The sequence below is a fragment of the Mastigoproctus giganteus genome, chromosome 1 (genome assembly GCF_048544385.1).
Source record: "Mastigoproctus giganteus isolate SK-2022 chromosome 1, ASM4854438v1, whole genome shotgun sequence".
Taxonomy (NCBI): Eukaryota; Metazoa; Arthropoda; class Arachnida; order Uropygi; family Thelyphonidae; genus Mastigoproctus; species Mastigoproctus giganteus.
In genome coordinates this window covers 183,859,778-183,878,514 of record NC_143575.1, presented here as the reverse complement: position 1 = coordinate 183,878,514, position 18,737 = coordinate 183,859,778, and the positions used below count along the sequence as shown (strand labels likewise).

Below are 18,737 nucleotides of genomic sequence, written 5' to 3'. Positions count from 1 at the left end.
GCTTTACCCATCCATACTCTCCATCCAAAAATTTGTCTAGTCATTCTTGAATTCCTCATTGAATTTATTCCTAGTGCCTAGTCTCCAGACTGCAATTTGCAGAAATGAAGCCTTTCTTGGTAAGAACACCCTTTTGGTAACCCTTAACCAATCTGGTTACACTTCTCTGCACCTGTTCCAGCTGTTCTACATCCTTCTTAAAATGCCCCCCCTCATACCTGTATACAATACATGACATGCAGCCTAACCAGGGCCTTCTACAAAGGGATAATCATCGCCTTATCCATGCTATCAAAGTTTCTGTATATTATTGACAAAATGAGCTGGCCTGTATGCACTGCCTAGAGAATTTCTTGTCTGACTGCACACTTAACCTCAGGTATTTTTTATTTCCCCTACTCTGACTGTAGTACCACACAGTTGGTATGTGTATCTGGGATTACTGCTACACTTATGCACTACATTGCATTTCTCAATGCTAAATTTCAACTGCCATTTCTCAGCCCATTGACATAATTTTCTTAGAATTTGATGCAGTAGCTCACCATTATTACAGTCATTAATCACCCGGCCAACCTTTCTATCATGTACAAAATTAGACATTAAGCCTGATATGTCTCTATCATATTATTAATAAATATTGAAAACAACAATGAGACAGAACTGAAGTCTGGGGGAATCCACTAATAACATTAGTCCAGGAATAGCAGTGCCCATTAATAACCACTCTGTCTTTTCCCACTCGGCCTTCCCTTAATCCATAGCAGTAACTTGCCTGTAATGCCACACTGCTCCAATTTGTTGCAACAGTATCAAAAGCTTTTCTGAAATCCAAGTATATGATAGAAAATAATCTTTTGCATCTAGTTCCTTTGTTACTGCATTATAATAACCAGTAGGGTCGATCAGACAAGATTGCCCATTAACCTTTTTAACCAGTGACTCCATTATTTTCCTGGAGACAGATGTTAAGCTATCAGGTCTGTAACTACTCACCTTTTGATCCTCTTTTGTGACTTGAGGATACATTTACACATCTCCAGTTCATAGGGACCGGACCTTCCATGAATCCAAGAATGCAATCATAATTATAGATAAGGGTTTGCTTACTTTCTTTGCTGTTTAATATAATTGATGTATTTGGATAGATTCACCATACCACAGGCACATATTTTATGTTTAGCTTCAACAGTTTCTCTTACACTTTCCTTTCAATTATCACAAAATCATTTTGTTTCCCATTAGAGTTTGATAAATTTCTGGTATCCCCTTCCGTAAAGAATTCCTCATGTGTGAATGTCAATGTAAAATACCTATTCAATTTGTCAGCAACCTGAGTAGGGTCTTCAACAGTTAATCCATTGACACCAATTGGCCTAATGTTATTCAATTCCTTCCTTCTACTATTAATATAAGTATAGAAATCTTTGCTGCTATTCTTTGCCAGAGACTTGTCATAATCTGTCTGAACTTGCCTAACTTCCTTTGTGACGTGATTCCATTCTAATTTATATATACCATAGGCTTCCATATCACCTGATAATTTATATGCATCCCACTCATTTTAGTTCACCTCATATCCATTTAGATCTAAGCCTTGAAAAGTATTTCTTAATGGTATGAAAGCCTAGCAGCTTCTATGATTACTTCCCTGAATGTTTCCCAATTAGAATCTGCTGTTAGTAATCATCAGTTGGTCCAATCACTCATAATTTAAAAACTCTCTGAGACCACTGTAGTCACTCTTATGAAAGAAAAGACTTTCTCTTTGCCCTTGTCAGTAGTTATGTCTTTAATCATCTATATCATCTTTAATCATCTATTTACATCTATATCAAGTGTACATCTTTAAGATGTACACTTGATATAGATGTAGGAAAGGAAAGGAAAAAACTGACTCGAGTAAATAATACAAAGGTCTTTGAGATAACAGAGGAGGAGAAAAAGCAGTATGTACTGGAACTTAAGAACAAGTTTGAGCTTCTGCAGACTGCTCAGGACCAAGATATCGACGAGGAATATTACAACTTTCTGAAAGTGATAAAGCCCAAGAAACCTATAGGGAAACAGAAATCCAAAGAAGAAAAAATTAGTCAAGAAACACTTGTCATGATGAACCGAAGATGACGAATGAAGAGCAAGAAAAACACTGACAGGGAGAAAATTGAGTATACTGAGTTATGCAAAGCCATTAGAGACTCAGAGAGGACATAAGAAGATTTAACACAAGAAAAGTAGAACAAGCATTAAGGGAAAACAAAGGATTTAAATCAGCAGCCATGAGCAGTAATACAGAAATACAAATGATACTGAAACTGAAGAATAGCGATGGTGTACTTATAAACAGCAGAGAAGGCATAATTCAAATAGCAGAAGACTACTATAGAGAATTATAGAAGGAGCGAGGGAATGATACCAGCAGTGGGGAAGATGGATTGCAAAGTAGCAACACATACGACATACCCGATATTCTTCCTGATGAGGTAGAACATGCACTGAAGAAAATGAAGAATCGGAAAGCCCCGGGGGAAGATGAAGTTACTGTAGAGTTGTTAAAATTGGAAGGAAGAGACATAACACAAAAACTGGCAAGGCTCTTCACAAAGTGCATTAGAAAAGGTGTGACGCCTAAGCAGTGGAATAATGCAATCATAGTTTTGCTGCATAAGAAAGGAGATAAATCAGAAATTGGAAATTATAGACCAATTAGCTTGTTATCCCACATCTACAAGTTGTTCACAAGGGTCATTACTAACAGATTAGAAAGAATACTTGATGAGAATCAACCGAAAGAGCAAGATTTAGGACAGGATTCTCAACTATGGATCACCTTCATGTAATATCACAGCTAATGGAGAAAGCAAATGAATATAAAACACCATTATGCCTGGCATTTGTGGATTATGAAAAGGCATTTGACTCCATACAGCATAAGGCAATGTTTCGGGCACTGGAAAGACAAGGCATTGATACCCCATATATTATGATTTTGAAGAAAATATACGAGAGTGCTACCTCCCTTATTAGACTAGACAAAGACAGTAGGAAATTTAAAATTGAGAAAGGAGTTCGACAAGGAGACACAATATCTCCGAAGCTGTTTACTGCTGCCCTTGAGGAAGCTTTCAGAAGATTAGACTGGTCGCAGAAAGGAGTCAATGTGAACGGAGAGTACCTAAACCATTTACGATTTGCAGATGACATTGTGGTCATAAGCCATGATCCCAAAGAATTAGAGGAAAATCTTAATCAGTTATGCACAGCTAGTAAGGATTTTGGACTAAAGATGAATATGGCTAAAACAAAAGTAATGATGAACAAGTATGCCACAGAAAGGGAAATAATGATTGAAGGAGCAGTAATTGAAAAGGTGGAGTCATATACTTATCTGGGACAAGTTATTAGCTGTAATAATGATAAATGGCTGGAAGTCAAGAGAAGAATAAATTTTGGATGGATAGCATTCAGGAAATGTAGTCACATACTGAAGAGCAATATCCCAGTTTGTCTGAAACGTAAAATAATGAATCAATGTATAATCCCCACGATGACTTATGGAAGTGAAACTTGGGCACTCACCAAAAGAATGGAAGAGAAGCTGAGAACTACACAGCGAAGAATGGAACGAATTATATTGGGAATCAGACTGTTAGATAAGAAGAGAAACACATGGATTAGGCAGCAAACTCAAGTAAAGGACATTCTTATCAAAACTAAAGAACTAAAATGGTCTTGGGCAGGACACATAGCTCGAAGACATGATGACAGATGGACTAAGAAAATAACAGAATGGTACCCAAGAGGAGCTAGAAGAAAACCTGGAAGACAAAGGCGGAGATGGATAGATGAAATTCATGAGTTTTTGGGTAGTAAATGGATGGCCAATGCTCAAAACAGAAGGAACTGGAAAGTTGCTGGAGAGGCCTTCATCCTGCAGTGGATTGAAAATGGCTGATGATGATGATGTCTTTAATTAAATTCCACATTAGTATATTGTAATCACTGACACCCAGTACTTCATTTATATGTAAATTCTTAATGCACGAAGAATCACTGCTGATAACCAGATCAAGAGTACTGCTTCCTCTTGTGGCGCCTCCATAGCCAGGTGGGCAGGAGCGGTAGTGCATAGCACACGTTTCTTGATTAGACCGGAGTTCGAGCCCGTGACCACCAAATACGGAGGATGCGGGAAGGTCAGGGAATGACCACCGCATATCCTTGGAGCAATATGGCCTTAGTTGCTAATGCTCCTAAAAACCAAATAACATAACATAGCTTCCTTTTGTTGCCTCTCTAACATGCTTCTGTAGAAAACAGTCATCCAATAAATCTACAAAAGTCTTGCTAATGTGCGTGTTCAATCCACAAATTCCAGTCAACCTCTGGAAAGTTAAAATCTCCCCTTATTAAATATTCTGATTTACTGGCCCACCACATCTCTCTGTACAGCTGATTGGTAGTCTCATCGCAGTCATTAGGCATATAGCATACTCCTCTCATTTTTGTTTTTCCAGTGTTTGTCATACCAACTTAGATTTAATATATTTGTGAACTAAGAGCATAAATTCCCACCCCGTCTGTCCTTCCTGTATGTATTGTGCTCCCCATATTCAAATTCAGCATCACTCATGTCTGAGTGACACTGTCTTTGCTATCCCTGCAGTGTCTGCATTTGGTGACTTAATCAGTACTTGAAATTCATCAAGTTTATTTATGATGCTCATAGCATTAGTGTACATATACATGTTCTTACTCTTAGTGAGAAGAAAAGTGCGTGAGATGCACATAAATTATCTGGTGATACTGAAGCCTATGGTAGATATAAACTAGTTTGTAGTCAAGCCACAATGGAGGTTAGGAAAGTCAAGGCAGATTACAAGAAGTCTCTTGGCAAAGAATGACAAGAAGTCTCTGGCAAAGAATGACAAGAAATGCAGCAAAGATTTTACTTATACAGTGTATTACCAGTAGAAGGGAAGTGGTTGATTCTCATTGGTTCTTTTGACAATGATGTTTTAACCATTGATAATCCTACCCAAGTTGTTGAAAAACTGAATAGGTATTTTGCATTGACACTCACACACGAGGAGTTCTTTATTGGTGGGAATTCTAGAAGTTCATCAGAATCTAATAGGAAGCTAAATGATTTTGTGATAACTGAGAGGAAAGTGGAAGAGGAATTGTTGAAATGTAACATAAAAAGTCATCTAGCATGGATGGGTTCTATCCAATTATATTAAGGGAGGCAGCAAAATAGGTAAGCAAACTCTTAGTTGAATTATGAGAGCATCTTTTAATTTAGGAGAGTTCTCTATGGACTGTTGATGTGCATATATATCCCCAATTCACTGGGGGGGAATCAAAGGGTGACATGAGTAATTACAGATTGGTTAGCTTAACTTCTGTTCCGAGGAAAGTAATGGAGTCTCTGGTTAAAGAAGTAATGCAGGATCGTCCAGATAGGAATGCACTTATAGTGCAGTCAGTCAGTCAGGCGCCTCCATAGCCAGGTGGGCAGGAGCAGCAGTATGTAGTACATGCTTCTTGATTAGACCAGGGTTCGAGTCCGTGCCCACCAAATATGGAGGATGCGGAAAGGTCAGGAAATGACCACCACATATCCCCGGAGCAATATAGCCTTAGTTGCTAATGCTCCTAAAAACCAAATAATAATAATAGTGCAGTCACAGCATGGATTTGTTATGGGGCAGTCTGTCTGACAAATCTGATTGAATATTATAATGCAGTAACAAAAGAACTGGATGCAAAAAATAATTTTGATATCATATACTTAAATTTCAGGAAAGCTTTTGACACTGTTGCACAAATTCTAGCAGTGTCCCATTAAGGGCAAGTTACTGCTAATGGATAAAGGAATGGTTGAGTGGGAGAAGACAGAGAGTGGTTATTAATGGACTGATTTTATTATTGAAGTGTCACAGGATTCAGTGCTGGGTCCATTGCTATGTTCTCTATTTATTAATGATATTGATGAAGGTATATCAGGCTTAATGTCTAAGTTTGCAGATGATAAAACAGTTGGCAGGTTGGTTAATGGCTATAATCAAGTTATGCTACTGCAACAAGATATAGAAAAATAGGCAAATGGGCTGAGAAATGGTAGTTGAATTTTAATGGTGACAAATGCAAGGTAAGCATATGGGTAGCAGTATTCCCAGATTAACATACCAACTCTGTGAGATATTGCAGATATTACACTTGAAAACGATAATCATGAACTTTGTTAGCAGGAACAAGGAAACGATTAATCCCATTGTATAAAGCAGTGGTACAGTTCTGGAGGCAACATTTTAGGAAGGATGTAGATCTCCCGAAATGGATACAGAGAAGGGCAATGATATTGGTGAGGTTAAAAAAAAAAAAAAAAAAAGGATAATCTTTATAAGAAGGGCAAATTATAACATTTGGAGACTATCTTCCTTGATAACTGCATTCCTTACCAGACTTCCTGTATTCGGTAATTTCCTTATACCAGTTAAAGATGAAACTTGCCTGAGGTAGAATGCAGGTTACACACCACCCACTTTGTAGCAATGAACTTTCTTTTTCTCTCGTACATCTATGATGTCTCTTGTGTCTGCATGTTAAGACGGTACACTTTGACCAGGAAGTGATACGGTGCATCTGCATAGTGGTTGGTATGACCACCCACTTTGCATCCACCATCCATTTTGAAGGGTGTTTAACAGAAACTGACATCCTCCTATGTGTTTTCACTGCTGAGGTTTAAAGCATTACTTTTTTTTTTTTTTCACATTTTTTATTTGTTACCTTTGTATAACTTAATACTAAAACTTCAGAAATCACCTAAGTATAATTTACTCTTTAGGATAATATTTGAAGTCCAAAAGGAATGTTAATTTTCTGTTTTCCAGTACAGAAGCTAAAACTGCTTATATTTAGTGTTTACACATTTTTATGTTCTTTTATCTTATTCTGAAAGTTTCATTGTGTAAAACAGATTCTCAAGAAGTTGAAAGCAAATCAGCATGTTCTATTGATTTTGGAAAAATTACAAGTAGATCTCAGCTGAAAGAAGTGAGTAGTAGTGTACCAAAGAGCATGTTTCAGAATTAATTTTATGTTTTCTTGTATCATAAATTATTCTTACTCTTTTATCAGCCACCCTCTAAAAATTCTCATATTAAATACTGAAAATTTTAATTGGTACTTTTCTACAGAAAGTCAAAATCAGTGAACTTTTGGAATATTAATGTGACGCAATTTTTGGTCATGCTTGAATGAAAGGGAATTTTAGATTATAATTTCTTCCGCTCTAAAAATATTTCTTTTGGCAAGGATGCAAAATCTTTATGTGGTTTAACTTGATACAGTTAATAAGCTGCCATAGCTGAGTGGTCACATGAAAGGGTATATAAGTACACGTGACCAGGGTTCAAGCCCGTATTTTACGGGCTTGAATACGGTGCTGTTTCTTGTATTCTTACAACTTTGTGAGCTCCTCTGACCATTTGCATCCTGGAGTGTAAACAGAAAATTTAAATTCAAAAATTTGTTTTTATAGTAATACATTTTGAGTATTTTAATATATGCCGCTGGACCTCTTATCCAGAAAGTTTGGGACCCAAGGCTTGAATTTCAGGTCCTTAGCAAAAGAAATTAGAACTCATGTAAAATAAATAATTAAAATGTATATTAACACTTGTGTTATCTAAAAAGTGTGTAAAAATGCAAATTTGTTTTTAGGTGCCTTCCAATGTACAGTGTAACTTTATATTACAGAAGTCTAAACATAAGTAATTACATCTTACTTGTTGAACAGTGAGAACCAGAATTATCACTTTTGCCAGCCATAATTTTTTTTAAACATACCCTAAGAGTTAATTGTTTTGTGTATTTAGGCTTATTTTATATATATCTACATAACATGTTGCTTAGAAATGAAACTTTAAATTTTTCTTCTTCATTTGTCCATTCATCAGAATCTACACCTTTATTTCAACCACTATTTCAATATGTAAAAAAATTTCCATGACTTTTTCATTTTATTCGGAGTTTCTTTACATGTGAAAGTCAGGAGCAGTTATCCCTGCCATTGGATGTGTTTCACTGCAAATTTTTTTTCAGTCCACGGCACTCATTGTTAACAGCAAAATAACACAATTAGCATTGTTAAGCTTTTAAAAGGGCAAAGATAAATATCAAAAACATATATGAACCTTTGTTCATATATGTATGTATTACCTTGGCTATTTTAAAAAAATTTCTAAGTGATACATGACTTTCTAATTTTGTTCAGAACCATTTTACACGTGAAATTTGAGTGCTTCATACTTTGCATTGGAGCTGCTTTTCCTTCTGTCATGTGCTACAGCTGTGTTTCATGGCAGATTTTTTTTTTTTTTTTTTTTTCAAACCACATGGCCAATAGATAATCCACCAGACCAAACCTATTGGTAACTCTCTAGGCGGCATTGGATCAGGTAGTGCAGTGGTCCCCAACCTACGGCCCGCCAGATGATTTCATCCGGCCCGAAAAACTATTTTATCCGCCTCGTGAAATTTATTCTATAGAAATCTTTTTTTGTTACATATCGTATATAAGGATATTTTTAATCAAAATATGTAAATGCGTCCAAATATAGTTTTGTAACATTGTTGCAACTCTGTGCGCTTCCACTTGGCAGCAGTGTTTCTTGCGATGTCGGAAATCGCAACAGTGTGAGTGCTCAAGGCTATAAGTTTATAGCCTCGAGTATTTCCGGCGAACACGAGTTGTCAAAAAGTGAAATAGTAAAGTTAAAATAAGCGACTGTTAAAACAATTGCTAAACACTAATCTATTATTAATCAAGTAAGTATTAGTGAAAGAATTGTATGCAATGCGTTCTTTGCAGTTTGCAATGTAAAGACAAGTACGTGCATTAATCTTTCTCCTGGTCAGCTATTCTCATTCAGACCGTAGTCGTCAGGCCGCTGCACCGATTATCATGTGCAACAATTCATTAGTGCTATTTGTATAAATGCATATTATTTTTAATTTTATTTAACTTTGAATTTTTAATTTTAATTTTAGCGAATCAAGATGTCAAGGAAAAGAAAAATTGATTCCGAATGTCGTGTCTTCAATGAACTTTGGTCGATTAATTATTTTTTTATAAGGGACAATAACCAATGTACCTGCCTTATATGTGAGGAAGCAGTTTCTGTATTGAAAGAATATAATTTGAAATGGCATTATACGACAAAACATGCCTCAACTTACGATAAACTTCAAGGAGAGTTGTGAAACAAGAAATTACAAGAGCTGAGCTTTGATTTCAAGAGGCAACAATAACAGATGACATGTTTCACTAATCAGAATTTAAATTTAATTAGAGCTAGTTTGTGAGCATCTCAAATCATTGCTGAAGAAGGGAGGGCTTTTACTGATGGTGAGTTTGTGAAAAGGGTATGCCTATCAATTGCCGAAGAAATATGTCCTGATCAAGTTAAGCACTTCGCTGCTATAAGTTTATCAGCGTCAACTTTAGCAAGAAGAATCGAAGACTTGTCTGCTAATGTTAAAGATCAGCTGAAACAAAAAGTTACAGATTTTATAAATTTTTCAATTGCAATTGATGAAAGTGAAGATATTACCAACACAGCACAGTTACTCATTTACATACGCGGTATAAATCAAAATTTTGAAGTCACAGAAGAACTGGCTGCACTTGAAAGCATGAAGAATAGAACCTCTGGTGAAAACATATTTTATAGCATATCAAAAGTGTTTGAAGACCTGCAGCTTGATTGGGAATTGTTGACAGCAATACGACCGATGGTGCAAAGAATATGGTTGGAAAAAATATTGGTTTCATCGGCCATGTTAATAAATATTTTGATTCCAAAAACATTGAAAGACCTATGCAATTTCATTGTTATTCACCAGCAATCGTTGTGTGGTAAATTTTTGTCTTTGAACTCAATCATGTCGACTTTAATTAGCATTATGAATTTTATACGCAAAAATGGCCTGAACCATCGTCAGTTTAAAATTTTCTTGGAGGAAATCGAAAGCGAATATGGCGATTTGTTGTATCATACGGAGGTGCGATGGTTGAGTTGCGTTAATGTGTTAAAAAGATTTTTTCAACTCAGAACCGAAATATTCATGAACAAAATATTAAAACCAGTCCCAGAATTAACAGACTCAAAATGGTTATGGGAACTTGCATTTTTAACAGATATTTGTGAACATTTGAATACATTGAATAAAAAACTTCAAAGTCGCAATCTACTTGTAAATGACTTGTTCTACAATATTAAAGCATTTCAGACAAAATTATAATTATTTAAAAATCAAATTGAACAAAATAATTTTTCTCATTTTTTGTGTTGTGAAAGTTTATATAATAATATGCCTAATTGTGATTTTTCTACCGACAATTTTGTCCGAAATCTTGAATTATCGATGGAAGCATTTGTTGATCGATTTGTTGATTTCGAAAAGAATAGAAAATTATTTACATATTTCAGAATCCATTTGATGTAAATGTTTCACAAATAGATAAAGATCTACAATTAGAAATCATAGATCTTCAAAGTAACGATAACCTGAAAACATTATTGAAAAATGAAACATTAATTAGCTTTTATAAAACTTTAACAGAAAATGAATTTCCAGAATTAAAAAAATTAGCAAGAAGAATAATTTCTATTTTTGGTAGCACTTACCTATGTGAACAAACATATTCAAAAATGAAATATATAAAATCCAAACATCCATCAAGAATGACAGATGAACATTTACAAGACTTTTTAAGATTGGGAACTTCTGCTATTAAACCTAACATTTCAATTATTGCTGAATCAAAACAACTACAAACATCTCATTGATTTGCTATTTCTGTAATATCAAATGTGACTATAATAATAAAAATTGTGATTTTTTAATATGACTGTGTCTTTATTTACAATAAATATTGCTTGTTTATAATTTTTTATAGTTTTTCTATCTTGTACACCCCGTTTGACCTGGTGAAGTCGCTAAAATTGCGTTTTTTGGTTTACAGTGTTTTTAGTCGTCAAAATTGCACCGACTCCTGCCCTCCATTTGTTATGAATTTTCTATGTGGCCCTCCGATGAAAAAGGTTGGGGACCCCTGAGCTAGTGTATAATCTTGCTACCTTTACTCTGCCAGACAGTGACTAGAGGTAGTCCGAGTGGTGTGTATGAAGGAGGCCACATTATGTCGAGGAGCTGGGTGTATTCTTGCTATGTGTACGGCATATCCAAAAAATTTAACATCGCACATTACAGTTTGATCCTCTAATAATGTGTGAGAAAACTGTCATATAATACAATACAGAACAAAATAAGCAAATACAACTGCACAATGATTAAGAACTGAAATAAAATTAACAATAATAATATATAACTATATAAGATGGATAAACACATGAAAATCAATGAAGAAAGCTGAAATTTAAAAACTACTTATTTTTTACAATTATAAAACACTAGTAATTATATATATTTAAAATATTTACAAATTGATTAAGATTAATATAAAAGAAATGAGATTATTGTCATTGTGCTGCTAAAGAATAGTAATAGTATTTACCATATAGCTTTCCTCCTCACACAGGTAACTATCCATTTGACCTTTGAATTTATTCAAACTGTCAACCTCAACTACCTGCAAGGACAACTTGTTTCAGCTATCAACGACTTGCTGGCTAAAAGAAAACTTCCTACAATCTAACCTAAATCTCAACCCCTGTAATTTAAATTTATGATACCTAGTTCTGGAATTCTTTATAACAGTGAGAATTCCACCTTCATTCATTTTACTAATCCCTCTTAGAGTTTTGTAAACCTCAATCAAATCACCTTTGAGGTGCCTGGTTGTCAAGCTCTGTAGCTAATAAGCACATAATTGGAGTCTTTCCTCATATGGTTGTCCTTCTGCCGATCTCACCATTCAAGTTGCTCGGCTTTGGACCTTTTCAAGAAGCTCAATGTCATTTTTTCAGATGAGATCTCCATACTTGAATAATATTACAAATGTGGTCTTACAATTGCCTTATACATCCTATCCCCATCTCTACAGGATAATGTTTGAAAAATCATCGATAGGACACCATGGGCTTTCCTGGCTGCCTGTTTATGCTGTTCAGAAAACTTGATATCTGCCTGTATTATAACTCCCAGATCCCTTTCCCCCTCCACTGTTTTTGGTTCAACCCCACCAAGTGTATAATTTATTTGTGGGTTGCTATTCTCCAAGTGTAATTGCATTTAGCAGCATTAAAACAGCTTCCACTTCTCTGACCAGCTTTGAAGTCTGTTAAAGTCATCCTGAAGGAGTGCTGCCTAGCACTCATTAATGACTCTGAATAGAGATGGATTGAACAAATGAACTAAATGAAATAAAAGGATCATAACTGTTTGTTTAGAATAATCAATAAATAGAAAATTGGTCTATATTTTCTGTAGTCTGTTTGATACTTGAGGAAAAATATATACAGGCAACCCCCATATAACATGGTACTTCTACAACAGTTTCGCTCTAACACGATTGATAAATTGCGGCAATCCTTGCACAACACCATACTTATATAACACGGTTTCGCTCTAACACAGTTAGAGAATTTTGGTAAATCTCGCATAACAGGGTATTTTTGAGCTTTTGTGTGGGGAAAACCCTGCTATTATGTTGGATGTAATTTTTCAACAATTCCACTCTTTTTGAATTCCCGCTGTTGACTAGCTAGTCAAAAAAAAATTATTGAGAAATCCCTGTATTTTATTTTGTTGGGATATTCCAGTGTTATGTTCTGTGCTATTGAACTTGTGGAAAAATCTAGATTTCAAAGTTTTATTGCTATTGGATAGTACACCAGGCCATCCAAACGTTGAAGTTATGTTTCTACCGCCACAGTTGTACTGGATTAATACAACTTTCATTCAGCTGTTAGATCAAGGCATTATATCCACCTTTAAAACTCATTCATCAGAAAATCGTTACAATGGATTTTGGAAAAAATTGATTCCGAATCTATTGAAGTAACGGAGGCATGGAAACGTTTCTCAGTTGTGGACTCTATCAGAATCATAGCTTTATCGCTGAAAGAAGTAAAACCGTCAATGTTAAATGCATATGGAAAAATGTATGCCCAGAGTCAGTTCATTCAGGATATGGTCGAGCCAGCAGAAAACGGAATTGGTGCGATAGTAGAACTTTGCTACGTCAATAGGAGGGGAAGGTTTTGCTGATATGACTACTGAACCCCTCGTGGGTAGCACAGTTGATAGAATCACCCTCCTCCCCACACCGGCTGGAAAAGACTCGAGTTTGAATTCCGTCAATAAAGGGAGGAATTTTTGTGGGTATTTTTCACGTGGCAGAGTTAGTCGGGCAAGGGTAGCATGGCTTTTGCTCCTGGAAACTCGGGTTTTTTTGTCCAGCAAAACAGAAACTGACCTCAGGACACACGCAATTTATAGACAATATACATACACAGAATAACATGGCTTTAGTCGCTGATGCTTCTAAAAAAATAAAAAAAGATGATTACTGAAGACGTTCAAGCGTTACTGGTAGAAAAAGAAGCCGCCATAGCGGATTTAGTGTAGATGGCATTGGAGGTAAAATCAAATAAATTCAGAGATGATATTACAGGTGAAAATTCTAAACTTCGAAATTTTACACTAAAAAGCATAAAGGAAGGCATAAAGCTAGTTCAGCAATTAGAATCTTATTTTTTGAATGCAGATTCTTGAATGAAAGGAGCCCAAAGTTCAAAAGTGAGTTCAAAAATGCTTAGTTTGATATGATGAAATTCACAAAGATTTATCAAGCAAAAGCAAAAAACACAGATTACTGATTTTTTAAAGAGAGCAGAAGATACACAAAATCTAGAATGGTGTATTTTTGTTAGCTTTTGGAATGTAATCCCCCTTTTTGTACTTTTTCTTATTCCCGTATAACATGGTTTCGCACAACACAACATTTTACAGGAACCTAATAACCGTGTTATATGAGGGTTACCTGTAATTGTTTCTGTAATTAAAAATAGGAGTACAGAAGGAGATGTATTGCAACTTGAATTGTACATACATTTTCCATTAATGATTTTATGTATTAATTTTAGCACTAGTTGCATCCTTCTTTTCTGGAGGGTGTTTAAATGATATTTGCTAAAAATCAGTTTTATGATAATTGCCAATTTTATCCCTTTTAACTAAGTATTTTATCATTTTAATATAGATTTTTTCTAATTTGTTGTTTAGGGACACATGATCTCAGGACAAAAGAGGACATGTGAATTCCAATAGGAGAAGCACCAGAGTTGTGAACAGAGTTTTAGTTAAATTAGTATTAAAGAAAGAGGAAGAATAACGCATAATAAAATCTGGTCTCCTGTGTGTCTGTTTGGAAATGTAGTTTGTGAGATGAGAAGGAATAGTTGTTCGAAAATATAATGCCTACCTCACATATTTCATTGGTGATTAATAACTCCTGTTGTTCTACACTAAACTGTATGATTTTCCTGTGAGGCTAAAAAATTAGCTCCATTAGCTTGAATGTTCCGTTATTTGGGGTGACATTATTTCAACAGTCTACTGTATCTGATTAAATAATCTGCAACATAATCATATAACCAATCCAAAAGTGGACTACAAATGTTGTAACTAAAGAGTTTAAGTTTTAATAAAGAGTAATCAACTGTGTTGAACACTCTAGATAGATCCATATAAACCACATCAACCCAGTTGCCATGATCAGTTTGCATGGAGGTAAATTGCCAAAAGGCAAACCAAGTTGGTGACCGTGGATCCTCTGGGAAGAAAGCCATGTTGATCTTAAGTCAAATATTGGATTGAAGTAAGCAGAAAGTATATTTTGAACAAGTCCATCTAGTATTTTTGCTGTGCTATTAATGAGTGTTATTGGATGATGATTATTGGCTAGGAGTTTGGAGCTACTTTTATGTACTGGCATTATGTGAGCTTTTTTGAAACAGCTAGGATAAACATCTTTTAAAGATATGTAAAAGTGGAATCATTAAATTAAATTAGCAGTGTTTCTAGAGTACTTGTGGGATGCTACCTGGCCCTTTAGCGTAATAATTTTTTAAGTGATTGATGGCAGCCTAGATCAATAAGATCAACATTTAAATTCATTCCTTCATACAACATGTATACACCCCTCTACCTTACTACTGAATACATCATGAATAGTCAAACTAATAAAACGTATTTAACTGCAAAAAGATCTAAACCTCCCAAAAACTTTCTCATTCATTTTATAAATGTATGTGGTCTCAGTTCCAATCCAATCTCCATGATGTCCATTTCAACCTACAGTTCTGCCAAGCCCTGCTTATTTTTTCTGTCAGAATCCCAATTATTGGTTTCCTTAACCATTACTCATCTCAGTTGTCCTAATTACTTGCTGTATCATTCCTTTTGCCTCAAAGGTGGTACTTTTGCATTGTCTGCTCTGATGTTCTCTGTCAGAGAATTAGTGATTTAGATTCCTTTCAATCTTTTCTGGCTTAAAATATTTCAACTCCATTCTGTCAAATTCATCTGCTGCCTTCATCGTTCTCGCAGCTTCACTAATCACTTGGAACTCTTTGACTTCCTTTCTTTGAAACTTGACTTGCTCCAATCCAACTTTCCTAACGGTGAGGTAATTTTCCTTGGCGATTTTAATGTTCACAACTTCAGCTGGTCTGTTTTTGAGTTGCACAGACCCAGCTGGTTGAGATGCTGAGGCTTTTGCAATTACTAATAACCTTGCACAGATTGTTCATTTAGCTATCAGACTACTGGACAATCCTAGCACCTCAGAACACCAAGTTGTGATCTGAGGTGCTTAGAGGACCACTTGCCTTGGCTGTGTACTTTAAAGGGATGCTCATGAGAAAAAGATAAAATGTTGTGTGTGTGTGTGTGTGTGTCATTCTCAGCCTCGTGTTATTTGGCATAACAAGAATGTGAAATGGGATGATCTGTGAGATTTCTCTTCTTTTCAGTAGTTGTATTACTGTCTTGTTGTTATTTGGTTTTTAGGAGCATTAGCAACTAAGGCCATATTTCTCCGGGGATATGCGGTGGTCATTCCCTGACCTTTCCGCATCCTCCGTATTTGGTGGTCATGGGCTCGAACCCCGGTCTAATCAAGAAGTGTACTACGCACTGCTGCTCCTGCCCACCTGTCTACGGAGGTGCCATTTCTGTCTTAAACCTTCTGATGTCATTGTTTGCTCAGATGATTCAGTGAAATTATTCTTGTAGGAATGAAGTTATTTATTCCACATTTCATCTTAAAATCTCATCTTTTGTCTATATCTTTGTTTTCCAATAAGTATGCTAAGGCTGCTCAGAGATAAGAATGTTGCATATCGAAACTGGCTCACATCAGGTCTCCAGGTTCATTTTCTGCCTACATTAAAGCTCACAACACTTGTAAAATAGATGTTAATTAACACAAACCATATTTTGAACAGGCTAAGAGTAGAAAACTTGCTTCTTGTTCAAGCAGTAGTTGAGCATTCTGTAAACCACCTGTACCATTCCCAATACATTCCACTCAATGGCACCTTTTTCAATCAAAAGGATGTTGAACAATCTTGATACCAAGAAAGATTCAAGTCCTGGTGGCATTTCTCCACTTGTTCTCAAAACCTGTGCTCCTGAGCTTACTCTTGTTCTGTGTTGTCTTTTTGCACTTTCTTATTCCACTGGTGTTTTTCCTTCTGCTTGGAAATTTCCTCATATCCAGCCAGTTCCTAAAAAGGGTGATAAATTCCTTCCATTCAATTATCATCCCATCGCACTGGCCTCTACTCTTTCCACAGTAATGGAGAAATCCATTAACTGCCAACTTCTAAACAATGTTAACCTTTCATCTGATGAATGGTTGCCAGTGGCAGAAAAGAAGATTATGTGGGAAGCATATGAATTAGTCTGCAAACAAGTCACAAAGGAGGTTAGGCAAGTTACGGCTGATTACAAAAGGTCACTGACAAAATGCAGAGATAAACAGCAAAGACTTCTTTACTTTTGTAAACACTAGAAGGAAGGGGATGAATTACATTGGTCCACTAGATATGAATTGATTAACTGTTGATGGACCTGCTGAGGTTGCTAACAAACTGAATAGATATTTGTTATCTACCTTCACACATGAGGAATTTTTTTAGGGAAGAGGATGCCAGAAGTGTATTAAATTCTAATAACTGAGAAGAAAGTGGAAAAGAAATTGTTGAAGCTAAACATCAAAAAATGCATTTAGGGTGAATCGGATCTATCCGGTTATATTAAAGGAGAAATCAAAAAGGGTATGCAAACCTTTTATTAAAAAATTATGAGAGCATTTTTAGATTTAGGGGAGGTCCCTATGGACTGGAGATGTGCAATTGTATTCTCTAGTATTCTAAGGGTGGGGAATCAAACAGTGATATGAGTAATTAGAGACCTATTAACTTGACTTCTGTTCCAGGGAAAATAATGGAGTCACTGAGTAATACAAGTAATACAGTACTATACAGATGGAAATACTGTTATACTACAGTCAGCATGGGTTTGTTAAGTGCTGGCTGTGACTGACCATTCTGATTGGATACTATGACAGTGTCAAAGGAACTGGATTCAAAAATAATTTTTATATCATATACTTGGATTTCAGGAAAGCTTTTGATATTTTTGCACGTAAAAGAGTGCTATACAAATTGGAGCAGTGTGGCATGAAGGGCGGGTTACTGCTATGAATAAACAGATGATGGCGTGACAGAAGACAGAGAATGGTTATCGATGGACACTGCTCTTTTTGGACTAATGTTTTAGTGGAGCCTGCCAGTGTTGTGATGGGCCCATTGTTGTTTTCTATATTTATTAATGATATTGATGAAGGTATATAAGGCTTAATGTCTAAGTTTGCAGATGATACAAAGTTTGGTGGAATGGTTAATGACGGTAATCAAGGTATGCTACTGCAACAGGATTTAGAAAAATTAGGCAGATTGGGTGAGCAGTGACAACTGAAGTTTAACATTGACAAATGGAGGACATTAATATGCATATGGGGGAGGAACACCTAAATAAGTGGGAAATGAAAAAGGCCTGGAAGTAACTGTGCAGTTAGGTATGAAGTTCTATGAGTAGAGCAGATAGGCATCCAGAACAGCTCATGGTATTTTTTCAAAGGTATATAGGATTTTCAGCAGAAATAAGAAGTGATTATTCCAATGTATAATGCAATTGTTAGATCACATCTTGAGTACTGCAAGCATCATTTTAGGAAGGATGTGTTGCATTGGGTGCAGAGATGAGCAACAAGATTAGTGCTGGAAACAAATCAGGAAAGGCTTTAGTTCTGCAAATTGCAATATCTCAAGATTAGACACCTGCAAGAAAATCTAATTAAGGAGTTTAAGGCTCTGAGTGCCAATGGAATCTTTCCTATTGCTCAATCTATGCACATAAGGTGACAAATTCAAATTGAGAAATGATGGTTGCAAGATAGATGTGCAGAAAAATTTGTCTCGAGCCAGTAGATATTGTTGGAACAAACTTCCATGTAGCATTGTAGAAATTGGTAGCTTGAATAAATTCAAGAAAGAAGTATACAAACTGTTAGAGGAGATGGACAGGTGATATGGAAAGTGTTCATGTTTTTTTTTGACTGATGCTGTTCAAATTATTGAAGAAAGATTGCTTTCTTCTATCATTTGCTAATTCACTTTTTTTTTTTTTAA

General features: G+C 35.7%; 1 protein-coding gene across 1 annotated transcript in view; it reads left to right on the top strand.

The window, feature by feature from the left end:
• Positions 1-18,737, top strand: part of Orc3 (origin recognition complex subunit 3) — a 381,867-nt gene that overhangs the window by 279,777 nt on the left and 83,353 nt on the right. The window contains exon 15 of the mRNA XM_090390090.1: positions 6,986-7,062. Within this exon, the coding sequence (XP_090246216.1) occupies positions 6,986-7,062 (77 nt within the window). The remainder of the gene's footprint in view (positions 1-6,985; positions 7,063-18,737) is intronic.